Below are 12,036 nucleotides of genomic sequence, written 5' to 3'. Positions count from 1 at the left end.
TCATGCTCCCAAGTTCTGGATTGCAGGGCACGCACCATCACACAGCTTCATTCTGGTAGTCATTTGCCTGAGTTTTACCTGTGCATTTTGATGTTGAGCTGGGAGGTTTGTGAATGCGCATGTATCTGTATGTGGAGGTTTGTTTACCATGGTGTCACATTTGAGTCCCTCTCTATTGGGGAGGAAGAAGAAGGGTGCCCGGAGGGGTTGTCTAATAAAGTGTTGCTGCTCTGTAAAGTCTCAATGCCCTGTTTTGTTGTTATCAACAATAAAACTAATGACAAGGTCCCTCTCTGCATGTTTTGGTTGAGCGTGTTCTTCTGTCCCTCAGCAATCTCCTGATAATCAGTGTTGTAAGAATGCTGAGGGGCACTTGCGATGTTTGTCCTGTCTGAGTATATCCGAAGGCTCGCACACACTGGAATTGGGCATCACTGAGCATGATACACCTACAACAGGGCTTGGGGTCACATGTGGGGATGCACAGAAGCTTTTTCAGAAATCCCCCAAAGCTATCCAGGCAGAAAGGCTTGGAAGAGAGAAACGGGAGCTGGAAGAGGAAAGAGCAGGGAGAGAGACAGGAGAGGGAGGAAGAGACAGTGATGGAAGCCAGACAAGGGTACCAGGCAAGATCAGAAAAGGAAGTAGGATGGAGCTCCCAGCATCTGCAATTTAAACTGAAAACAAACAAACAAACAAACAAAAAAAAAACAGGCAAGTTGATTCCTTTTAGGAGCACAGTCAGAAGATTTAGGTATGGTTCAGAGATCTGAGGCAGTTGGAATAGAGAACTGTCAAAAAAAAAAGGCAAAAAGAAAGTTGAAAATAAGAATACAAAGGAGAAGGATAGAGAAAATATAAACTTTGGGAGAAGCGGGGAGTGGGGTGAGGGGAGAATTAGACTTTGGAAACCTAACCTGAGAGGCAGGAGAGTAGGCGCCTGCTTCCAGCCCTTACCTCAAAGTCTGGGTGTCCCCAGACCTTAATAGGCAAGGCAGGGAGATGAGGCGCCAGAAGTGACAACCACATACCAACACTCAGAGGCCTGCCAAAGCCACACAGTCCAGGACCCGAGCTTCCGGGCCCCCAACCTCCAGATGTAGGTGTGCCAGCCACCTGGGATGACTCATGCCCTGGCGATGTGGGCACGCATGCCAAGAGCGAGCCTGGGCACCCTGCCCACCAAAGGCACACCACAGGCTAAGGGGGAGAGTCACGATCTTCAGGGACTAGCTCCCGGAGAGGGGAGGGGAGGCTACTGAACCCAACATTGCCACCTTGCCTACAATGCATGCCTTGGTGCTCACCTTCTAGGCCCTAGGACCTAGGTGTCTCTGTCTCTCTCTACACCCTGCTTTCCAAAACCTTACTAGGAAAGCGGGAGAACCAGATGAGGCATTACGCAAGGTCTGCTGTTTACCTCCTGCATGGGGCCTCCTCCCTCCCTATAAAACCTGACGTGGTGAGGAGACGCTCTGAGTCCGATCTGGGTAAGCGAGACAGCCCGGGAGAAGGGTAGTTAGGAGGCGCGAAGTGAATGAGGGAGACGCAGCGAGGGGTGTCGAGTCAGCACGCAGCGGAGGTGGTCCGCCGCCACCTACGCCCTCGGGGGCGGCTGCCACGGTCGCGGGCCAGGGTGCGTCTGGATCCTTGCTTTCCATGGAGGCTCCCGAGCTGGGCCCGGGGTTGGTGGAGCGTCTGGAGCAGCTGGCGACGTGTCCGCTGTGCGGGGGCCCCTTCGAGGACCCAGTACTGCTGGCGTGCGAGCACAGCTTCTGCCGTGCGTGCTTGGCGCGTTGCTGGGGGGCCCCGGCAGCGCCGGGCTCGGAGGCGGCACCCCCTTCCTGCCCCTGCTGTGGTCAGCCGTGTCCCCGACGCAGCCTAAGGTCAAACGTGCGTCTGGCAGTGGAAGTGCGCATCAGCCGTGGGCTGCGTGAGAAACTGGCGGAGCCGGGTACCCGGACAGGGAGAAGACGCGGGGGTCGCATACCTACCATGGGCTGCCTGGACCCGCACGGAGAGGTAAGGAGGTCGTGCTTCTTTGAGGGTACAAGTTGTTGGTGAAGAAGCGGTTTGTGGGTGTCCTAGCAATGGTGCACGCTGTGCATTTAGCTCTAAAGTCCTAATGGGAATGTAGGTAGTAGACAACTTGGCACCGGGAAAGCGGAGGCAAGAAGATTGATACAAATTCAAGTCCATCTTGGCACACATAGCGAGTTCCAATCCAGAGATGGATACATAGAAAAGAGAGAGGAATTTAAAATAAAAATTTTGAGAGAGAGAGGGAGGGAGGGAGGGGGGAGGGAGAGAGAGAGAGAGAGAGAGAGAGAGAGAGAGAGAGAGAGAGAGAGAGAGAGAGAGAGAGAGAGAGAGAGAGAGAGAGAGAGAGAGAGAGAGAGAGAGAGAGGCCAAGTATTGAGTGAAAAGCTTGAGAAAGAAAGTTAGGAAAAGCTGGAAGGAGTCAACACTTGGTCAGGGGAGGAGGAGGAGGTTGAACAGATAGATGCCTAAGTTTTATCAGTGGGGCTGGAGGCTAAGATGTTGTAGAGGCAGAAGCACGCTGGTGGTAGGTAGGACACTGAGCCCCCTCAAGATCTCAGAAGCCTCCTGCCAAGACATGGGAACTGAAGCCGGGACTGAGCAGGCTCGCCGGTGGGATCCAGAAAGGGGAGAGGGGGAGCGATGCGGACCAGACATCCAGATTAGGCGAGGAGGAACCCAGGGAGGGTGTCAAGGTTGAGAGAGGGTGAGGAATAAGCAGAAGTGTAGGGGACTGGCAAATGGGGTGGGGGCGTGTTGGGCAGATCCAAAAGCTACAAGTGAGGCAGGGGTTCCCCAAACAAGCTCTAGCTGAGCTGCAAGTTGTTATTGTTCTCAACTCCTCCCAGGTCCCCAGGCAGGGGCGGAAACAGGCGGAGGCTAGGTCCGGGTGAGCAGCTGGCAGGCCTCTGGCTGGTCTCCACGTTGCAGCCCTACAGTCTCCTCTCTAGGCCCTCCCTGGGCCCCTTTGGACACCAACCACTCCCATTCCTCAAGGGGATCGCATCTGGTTTACTTCCCCTTAGCCGCCCTCCTGCCGTGGGTCCTGCTTCCGCCCTTTGAAGGCTTCACAGACTTAATTAGTCTAGGTGTAATTGCCGTCCTCTCTTTCCTCCCCTTGCCACATTACTGGCCTCTCCAGCCATCCTCACTGGGCAACAGAAAAGAGGGATGGAGGAACCCCAGTGTTTGGAGGGGGGAAGAGAAACCAGCGCCCTCTTCCGGCTGCCAGGGTTCCCTCCGAAATCTGCAAGACCTCTTGGGACACTTCTGAGTTCAGGGGCCTGCGGGTAGAGATGACATAAAACAAAGAGCCCAATAAATACCGCTGAGCTTTTAAGACAAGAGGGGAAGCAGCTTTATTGTGAGGCTTTTTATATAACAACTCAACTCAAGGAACATGGGTGTGTGTTCACGTTTTAATAAATGGTGAAGGGGTGGACGTTTGTCTGGAACACGCTCAGTTCAAGAAGCTAGACAAGGATAGCACTACTGAAAGGGAGTGAGAGTGTGGGCCTGGGAGATCAACACGAGGTAAGAAGTAGGTGTATGGAGAAGAACCCTTGGAGGATGGAGCCAGGAGCCTGAGGAGGAAGTGATTTTGGAGTGAGCAGAAGGGAAGGCCGTGAAAGAATAGGGGCGAGCAGACGAGGAAAATGGAGCAGAGGGAGAGAAGAGAGATCATCTTAAGAGGTGGGAGGGTATCAACCACCCAGAGCTCACCTGAGGTGGAGGGGAGGGTGCCTCACAATGTGAGCCTGACTCTCACACCCATGTTTTTTTTTTTTTTTCTTCTGCCCATACCAGGATATGAGGAAGACATGGAGGCGGTGAGTTCCATTTTTACTGTTTCTTCCTTTCAACTATCGGCTACCATGGCCCCACCACCTCCTCTCCAGGTCCAGATCTTTTGTCTCCACTTACCAGTAGGCTTTCTGGAGTATGGTCTCACCTGTCTCTGTCAAGAGCAAGTGGGTTAGGATTAGGAGTTGGTTAGAACTAGCATCAACAGACAGGAATGCTGATAACTTCCTTATCTGTCCAGATTTGATGTCCCGACACCCAAGTCATCTAACTCAGAGGAGGAGCTCCCTGAAGATTACCCTGTGGTAAAAAACATGCTTCACAGACTGACAGGTGAGGAGGGAAAGCGGGGAATCAGAGTGTGCAGTGTTTGCTCCCTTTCAGCTGTCAAAAATGGTCGTGCCCCTTTTGGTATCTGTGTCGGTTTTGATTTCCTAGGGCTGGAATAACAAAGTGCCACAAACAGGTGACCTGAGCAACCATCCACACCTCAAAGTATAGAGGTAGAAGTGTGAGGACTCAGGAGAAATCTGTCCCTTGCCTCTCCCCTGGCTTCTGGAAGCCTCGGCACTCCCTTGGCCCTTATACAGTCTTACCTGGGGCTCCTTCTGTGTGCCTCATCTGTGTCCAAGTGCATCCTCTCCCTTTTAAGGTAGTGGTCATACTGCACCAGCACCCACCCTGATAATGGTCTCAGTCTTTACCTGATTACCTTTGTGAAAATCCTTTTCCCATGTAGGGTAATTTCTGAAAGCTGAGTAACAGCCGGGCGTTGGTGGTTCACGCCTTTAATCCCAGCACTCAGGAGGCAGAGGCAGGCGGGTCTCTGTGAGTTCGAGGCCAGCCTGGTCTACAGAGTGAGTTCCAGGACAGCCTCTAAAACAATACAGAGAAACCCTGTCTTGAAAAACAAAACAACAATAACAAAAAAAGAAAGCTGGGGAACAAAATTGAAACTCCTCCCACCTTTTTAAAAAGTGTCTTTTTCTGTATCCCTGGCTAGTGTAGAACTCTAGCCCTTCCTGTCTCTGCCTCTAACATTCCACTAACGTGCAGAGGCTACGAGTATGTAACACCGCACCTGGTCAGTACGCGGGATTTAGCCCAGAACAATATCCTTAATTCCTCAGATCTCCGCCACTTTCCCTCATCCTTTTGTGGACACCTAAAGGGTACAAGAGCACTCCCGGGAACCTCGGTTTCCATACTCCCATTGCTCTTCTCGAGAAGGGTCCCAAGAGTCCAGCATTGCCTACCCCTTTGCCCTGGGGTAGCTAGCTCTCCTTTTGTTTTTAAAGTGACTAGAGAAGATGTTATACCCCTTAGTCATACATTCATCCCATTTAATCCAAATTGCTTCTAGTTCCCAATCCAGAAGTATTTCCTTAAAGTTCCCCGCCCCCATACCTATAAGGTCAGGGTCTCTTTCTGGTCCCTTTGGTCATCTCTGTTTCTCCTCTAGCTGCATCTCCTACAGAAACGGGCCTGTCCCTCCCTGCCCCTGCGAGGGTGAGTGGCCTGGTTTTACTGGATACCTTGGAGTCCTCCCTTTGCCCCTCCTTTAATCACTTTGGTTCCTATCAGGTATCAGCTTCCCTCAGTAGTCTTGCTGACCTGGCTCCCATGCCCCACCCAGATGCTGCAGATTCAAGGGTTTATGCTTTGTTTCGTTCTTGAGACAGGGTCTGTTCTCCACCCTTCTTAACCAGACTCAAGAAACTTCTCATGTGGCGTTCCCCATCTTCTCTTTTTTCAGCTGACCTGACACTTGACCCTCGCACTGCACACCGTGGTCTGCTCATTTCCTCTGACCACCGCGGCGTGAGTCTGGCTCCACCTGGAACACCAGAGCCTCTGGACAGCCCCGCGCGCTTCGATCGGCTCCTAGCCGTGCTGGGTGCCCAGGGCTTCGCGTCGGGCCGCCACTGCTGGGAGGTGGAGACGGTGGAGGGCGCGTCCTTCAGAGACTCTACCTCGGAGAATGAGGATGCAGGAGAGAGCTGCTACGCCGTGGGCGCGGCCGGGGAATCCGTGACGCGCAAGGGCCTCATCAAGCTGTGCCCATCTGAGGCTGTTTGGGCCGTAGAGGGCCGTGGCGGCCGCCTATGGGCACTCACGGCCCCAGAGCCCACTCTGCTAGGCGGAGCCAGGGCCCCGCCGCAGCGCATTCGCGTTGACTTGGACTGGGAGCGGGGCCGTGTGGCCTTCTATGACGGCCGCTCACTGGACTTGCTCTTCGCCTTCCAGGCGCCCGGCCCGCTGGGGGAGCGCGTCTTCCCACTGCTCTGCACTTGTGATCCCCGCGCCCTACTGCGCATCGTGCCTGGAGAAGGCTAAGCGTCTGGTTCCCTGCCTCCTACCCTAGCCTAGCCCGGATGCCTCGGGGCTACTTCTCTCTGGTGCAGAAATCTCCACCTATTTCAGTGGTCTGTACACCTGTCGCAGCAGGAGCATTAATAAGCACCCTTTACCCACTCACATTCTTTCTCCCACAGCAAGACCTCAAAATGGCTTGCATATCCGTGCCTTTAAGCCAGTCTGGTCCTGCATCTCCATGCCCAAATCTAGCCTTTGAGTTCCCTTTCTGTACCGTTCCAGGCAGGGATAGGGAAAGGATCTGTGTCACCAGAACTGGAAAACATTGACATTTACCTCCAATCCCAAAGGGCTAGGACCTGATCCACAGTGGGAAGGCTGGGGCCTCCTGCTGATGACCACTCTGAGAATTCCCCTCAAGAAAAATAAATCCTCCTAAAATAAGACGATCAACTCATAACCCAAAGCCTAAAATATAAATGTTGGGATGTGTGTGCAAGACATTCCACTCTCTACATTTCTTCTATGACTGTTTTCTATGCTCATAGCCTTTTCCCCTTAAACATCCTCTTTTTTTTTTTTTTTCCGAGACAGGGTTTCTCTGTGGCTTTGGAGGCTGTCCTGGAACTAGCTCTTGTAGACCAGGCTGGCCTCGAACTCACAGAGATCCGCCTGCCTCTGCCTCCCGAATGCTGGGATTAAAGGCGTGCACCACCAACGTCCGGCTTAAACATCCTCTTGGAAATTCATTTTGCACACAAAAGAACCAATGGTGCTACCCTCCTTCTCAACCTGGGAGCAATCCAGGCATCCCAAACATCCTTGTATAGTCTCCCATCCTCCCCATGTGTATAAATGGGCCTGTATTTAACACATTGTGCAATGTTGGGTTATTTATTTTGTGCATCTGTGGCAATAAATGAGATCTCAGTGGTGGCATGGGTTTTGCTGATCTCTGTACTGTGCACAGCAAGAGGCCTGGAGGACAATGCCCAGATCCCAGCACCACTTGGGGAGGGCTGAGAGAGCAAGACACCTGGGTTGGCAGAGACATCAGGCAGGAAAGGGTAGGAGTATGCTGCAGGGGCTGTCCCTCATCTCCTTGCTCTCTCCTTCTTTCCTTTTAGGGACCCAGGTCCCTTAGACAACAGTGATAAAGCTCAAAGATTAAAGGCTAAGAAAGTCGTTGGCTCTAAGTCATTGGTCTCAGCCAGCTTTGTCAGAAATGTTATATTCAGGTCATAACAATTTTGGGGTCCACTTTCCACTATAGGTGTGACTGACAAAGACCTCTCCTAACTCCTTTTGAGGGTCAGAAGGGCTGGGAAACCCTATGCTGTTCCCTAAAACCTTAAGATTCCCACAGGCAAGGACTAAGATTTAGAATAACTGCCTAAGTGGAAGAATTGTAAGCCAGGATTAATATGCAGAGCTGGGGTGTAAGACTGCTTGGAATCTGACTGGGGCCCTGGCAGTGAAAGCTGGGACTGTTGAAAACCCCGTTTAAATGCTTGGGACTCAAGCTAAGGGTGCAGGTGGCCAAGATAACTGGATCCCAGGACAGGTAAGTTTTGGCAGTGAGAACAGGAGGGACAGACTGAGACCAAGATGCCTGGATCCCAGGCACAGAGCAAACTGTAGGGAAGGAGAGGCTGGGCGAACCCAGAAGCCTGGGTTCTGGAACAGCAGCAAGTCAGAATTCCAGGGTCTCTATCCACCCTCCTCTTCCTCTTCTCTATCAGGCAGGAGAGGGAGGGAGGGGGCGGGAGAAGGGATCAGACCATGGGTTGAATCCCCATGTAGCCAGATGGATACATTTGGGACCAGGCAGACACATGAATGGTGAGAGGGATTTAGTGCTGCATAGGTCCTGGAGGGGGCTGAGATGGGTCAGGAGGCTGGGGGGGGAGTGGTTGGGGTGTGTCCCGGGGTTGAGTGACGCCGTCCTTTGCGGTGACCCCGTACACAGTGTGTATGACCACAGCCTTCTTCCTCATCCTCCTCACTCTCAGTGGAGCTTTCACCAAAGGCCCGAGGTTTCTCATAGATACAGCAGCCTAGATGGGGAGGGGGGGGGGGGGGAAGGAAACCAGTTAAGAAGGATGAAGAACACAATGTCCAGTCCGTTTCCATTTCCACCAGATCCATGTGGAAACTTTCTCCCACCTCCCAGAATCCAGCTCCCTTAAGCCTCCCACTCCAGGGACTTAGGCATCCACTCTCTTTGTCTCTTCAGAGGCCCAGACGCATATTTCACCCACTCCTCCATGGCTTGCCCTACAGACTTGGCAACTCTTGGTTTTAGCCCCACCCCCATCCGTTTTCTTTCCCAAGAAAGGAAAGAGAAACCCAAACGTCTGGGAGGCAGTGGTGAGGGCTGCTGGGGCGACAGCACTCACATTTTGATGAGCGACGCCCCATATGTTCATTGTCCACAGTGTCACTCGTCCATTCCACCTTTTTCTCTGGCTTCCGTTTCCGAAGTTTAATGGTTAGGCTCCGATTCTCCTGTAAGGTTAAGAGTTATGGGCCCATCTAGCTAATCTCCTCTCGACCTTTCCTGTTTCCCAAGGTACCTCCTCTTTTCTCTTCCCTTGCTCAGATCAGTACCACATACCACGCCACTGAAGGAGCCAGGTGCTGGGAGCCAAAAACAGAACACATTTTTAACCTGTTCACGAGGAATGTGAACTCCTGTTCTTGAAATCTACTAGTATGCAAAAAGGACAGTTCTTAACCTAGGGAAGGTGCCAGTAAATCTCCAAAGGAAAACATAACCCTCCCTGCCTCTTCATCTTCCTTCCACGACATCCTTGGTGGAGTCAATACAGGAAAGTTATTTTCTCAGTTCCCTGTGACTGGTCTTTGGCCTTCCTTCCTTTCTCCACACCTCTTATTCACATTCCCTCTAAAGAGATCAGAAGCATGTGATCTAAGCAAGTAGGACACAGAGACAGGAGCCAGCAGAAGTCCGCCTCTGCATCGGTGATAAAGCTTTTCCTTTCAAAAACAAAATAAAAAGTAAAAAAAGAATAATAAAGCAGGGCTGTGGAGACACTTCTGTTGGTAAAGTGCTTCCTGAGTTTGATTCCCAGACTCCATATTAAAAAACAAAACAAAAACAAAAACAACAACAACAAAAAGACATTAGGTGCAGTGGTAGTGCATGTTTCCAATCCCAGTATTGGAGATGAGAAGACGGGCAGAGATCTCTTGCCAGCCAGCCTAGCTGATTTGGCAGCTCCAGCGAAAATGATTGTCTCAAATCAACAAGCAAAGCAAAGCAAAACAAAATACACACAAACAAAACAAAAAACCCCCCCACAAAAACAGGTACACTGTGCCTGAGAAAAATCTAAGGTTGAGTTCTGCCCCCCGACACACCTGTACAAGCAAAATAAAACAAAAGTCCAAAACCCTTCTCCACCCAAAGAAAGCCTTCCTTCTCTAACACCCTGGTATCTCTGGTAATAATTACTAAACTACTAAGCTCCTTCAACCTAGACATTAAGCCCAACACATTTCCCTCCCTTTGAAAGCAATTTAACTTGCTTTTGCAAAAATTCTTGTTTCCGTATTTGCTCCTCTCCTCTCTGATCTGTCAAAATACTACCTTCACCTTACTTTGCTTCCTTATTCCCCCAACTTTAACACGTACCCATTCCATGACTATCTATTGGTTAAGTACTCGTCCTTTACGCTTGCCTTCAAAACCATGCTTTCTCAAACGGCCTTTCATTTCCCCCCATACCTTCCTTACTCCTTAACCCAGTTTCCGTTTATTACGTACACTGACCACCACCCCGAGCCGTGACGCCTATACCCTAATTGTAACGTCCCCTGACCAGTCACTTTCACGATTTGAGCCACTCCAAGCATCCCTAGTCCCTGGCGATTTTCCCAAGAGTCATCCCCACATGTCCCAGATCCCAAACCCTCCAAGTTTCCAAACCTCGATTTCCCTCCCAGTGCCTCCCCGACCCCTAAATAGGCCCCCCACCCGCCTTTCTCACGGGCTCTGTTGTCACGGTAACCGTTGTCTCAGTGACGGTCTCACTCAGCCCGGCCCCTGCCTCCGCCATGGCTAAAGCGAAAAGCGAGGAAGCGGGATGAGACACCCTTCCCTTTTTCAGCGCCTCTGGGATCTAAGAGATCCGGTACACGATTCGGAGTAGTAGCCAGAAACCTCTGGCTTATTCTCTGCCCCTTCCTCCAGGGCCTCAGCTTCCCCAACCCTGGGGAATAACCTGTCCAACCCCACTTCCGGCCTTTCACTTCCGGGTATGACGCATCTCACAGAACCCAGTTTCCCTCCCCAGCACAGCTCGGGCCCAAGCGCAGCCATCACCAGATTAGTTCCGCCGTACTGTAACAGTGCGCAGACGCCGCAGTTAGCAGCAGTGATGTGACTGCGAGGCGGAGCCAGCTCGCCCAGGGCCCAAGTTCTTTGGGGGTGGGTCAGCTCGGGGCTGCGGAGCATAGAGATGTGAGGTCTGTGTGCTCAGTGCACCTAACCCTGTCTTCCGTACCCTTAAACCTGGGTGGAAAAATAAGTGGGACTCGGCCAGGTTCCATTTTCTTATCATTCTGTCGAGAAACGGTTTTCCAGGAGCAGGAAACACACTGAGTTTTAGTCCTCTCCCTGTTGGTAAGTCTGGGACAGAGAGCACACTAAACTTGGAATTTTCCCACCATGGTAGGTTGATAAAAGTATGAGATACCCTGACTGCTATTTTGGTTCCGTTTGAAGAATACCAAGGCTAGGCTGTGGGAGGCAGGGCAACAAATTCAAAGACATCTGCTTAAATTTTGTTGAATCACTTATAGTGATATATTATGATTTATTGAAAGCAAAATTAGCCGCATGCCATAAAAGCTAGGCACACGCCTTTAATCCCAGCAGCCAGAAATGTGGAGGTGGTGGTACACGCCTTTAGGACTCAGGATTAAGAGGTAGACTGATCCCTCTGAGTTCAAAGCCACCCAGAGATACATGAGGTTGACTCAGTCTATAAGAGTAATGGATCTCACATCTTTTATCCCAGTACTAGAGGGGTGTAAAAGATAGAGTCTTCGGGGTTCAGTAGGTGGCATTCATTCTCCAGCCACACTGAGGAGAGGCAGCAGTTGGAGGCTTGGTGAAGAGCTCATGTGTGGATCGGCCTTTTTCAGCCTGAGCTAGAGGCTGGCTGCTTTGCTTGCCTGATCTTCAGCTTGAACCCTAATATCTGTCTCTGGGTCCTTTATTTTTCGTGCAACACTCACTACCAAGCCAAAAATCCAAGTTTTTGTTTCCTTATAATGAGAAACTAGATTCAGATAGAATATATGCATAGGGCGGTGGTGGCGCATGCCTTTAATCCCAGCACTCGGGAGGCAGAGGCAGGTGGATCTCTGTGAGTTCGAGGCCAGCCTGGTCTACAGATCGAGTTCCAGGACAGCCTCCAAGACAATACAGAGAAACCCTGTCTCGAGAGAAAAAAAGAATATATGCATAGTGTGTCTAACAGGTTTTTTAAATTGGCCTTGTGATGATTAACATTACAATTAGTTACCATGCTTCAGAGACCAAAGGGGGGAAAAAAAAGCTTGTTAACATGTAAGCCCTTAGCTTGTACAGACTGTAACCTACCAGTCCACTGCCTTTTTTTTCCCCCCCCAGACAGGGTTTATCTGTGTAGCCCTGGACATCCTGGAACTTGCTCTTCGAATTCAGAGATTAGTCTGCCTCTGCCTCCCAAATTTGGTGATCAAAGTTGTGCACCACCACTCTGTAAAGACTATTCTTAAATTGACAGAATTTGTCAAATTTGCTGTTTTAGCAAGACAATAGATCATAAGACTAACTGCTATTTCTGCTCAGTGGCTAGGACCACT

General features: G+C 51.0%; 2 protein-coding genes across 3 annotated transcripts; one reads left to right on the top strand and one right to left on the bottom strand.

Annotated features, from left to right (window-relative positions):
• Nucleotides 1–1,183: 1,183 nt before the first annotated feature.
• On the top strand, nucleotides 1,184–7,098 carry Rnf39 (ring finger protein 39). The gene is made up of 4 exons (XM_005087193.4): nucleotides 1,184–2,022; nucleotides 3,847–3,869; nucleotides 4,085–4,176; nucleotides 5,600–7,098. Exons 1-4 carry the CDS (start codon nucleotides 1,660–1,662, stop codon nucleotides 6,178–6,180), a joined length of 1,059 nt encoding a protein of 352 aa, XP_005087250.1. The 5' UTR covers nucleotides 1,184–1,659; the 3' UTR covers nucleotides 6,181–7,098.
• Ppp1r11 (protein phosphatase 1 regulatory inhibitor subunit 11) lies at nucleotides 7,038–10,445 on the bottom strand. 2 transcript variants are annotated; one of them, XM_005087194.4, is made up of 3 exons: nucleotides 10,173–10,445; nucleotides 8,559–8,667; nucleotides 7,038–8,216 (listed from the first exon to the last, which is right to left on the bottom strand). In XM_005087194.4, exons 1-3 carry the CDS (start codon nucleotides 10,239–10,241, stop codon nucleotides 8,050–8,052), a joined length of 345 nt encoding a protein of 114 aa, XP_005087251.2. In that variant the 5' UTR covers nucleotides 10,242–10,445; the 3' UTR covers nucleotides 7,038–8,049. The 2 variants fall into 2 exon arrangements, with proteins under 2 accessions (XP_005087251.2, XP_040588070.1); XM_040732136.1 differs by lacking the exon at nucleotides 10,173–10,445 and adding an exon at nucleotides 9,818–10,114.
• Nucleotides 10,446–12,036: the final 1,591 nt, after the last annotated feature.

Source organism: Mesocricetus auratus, unplaced genomic scaffold, assembly GCF_017639785.1.
Source record: "Mesocricetus auratus isolate SY011 unplaced genomic scaffold, BCM_Maur_2.0 Super-Scaffold_100027, whole genome shotgun sequence".
NCBI classification, from domain to species: Eukaryota; Metazoa; Chordata; class Mammalia; order Rodentia; family Cricetidae; genus Mesocricetus; species Mesocricetus auratus.
This window is presented reverse-complemented; position numbering and strand designations above follow the sequence as displayed.

What these genes read in the sequence shown, in the direction of transcription:
- Rnf39 (XM_005087193.4), top strand. Translation starts at nt 1,660, where the DNA reads ATGGAGGCTCCCGAGCTGGGCCCGGGGTTGGTGGAGCGTCTGGAGCAG. An exon ending in GCCTGGACCCGCACGGAGAG is followed by an intron (nt 2,023 to 3,846) that starts GTAAGGAGGTCG and finishes TGCCCATACCAG; the next exon opens with GATATGAGGAAGACATGGAG. An exon ending in ATGAGGAAGACATGGAGGCG is followed by an intron (nt 3,870 to 4,084) that starts GTGAGTTCCATT and finishes TTATCTGTCCAG; the next exon opens with ATTTGATGTCCCGACACCCA.
- Ppp1r11 (XM_005087194.4), bottom strand. Translation starts at nt 10,241, where the DNA reads ATGGCGGAGGCAGGGGCCGGGCTGAGTGAGACCGTCACTGAGACAACG. An exon ending in TTACCGTGACAACAGAGCCC is followed by an intron (nt 8,668 to 10,172) that starts GTGAGAAAGGCG and finishes TTAACCTTACAG; the next exon opens with GAGAATCGGAGCCTAACCAT. An exon ending in GGGGCGTCGCTCATCAAAAT is followed by an intron (nt 8,217 to 8,558) that starts GTGAGTGCTGTC and finishes CTCCCCATCTAG; the next exon opens with GCTGCTGTATCTATGAGAAA.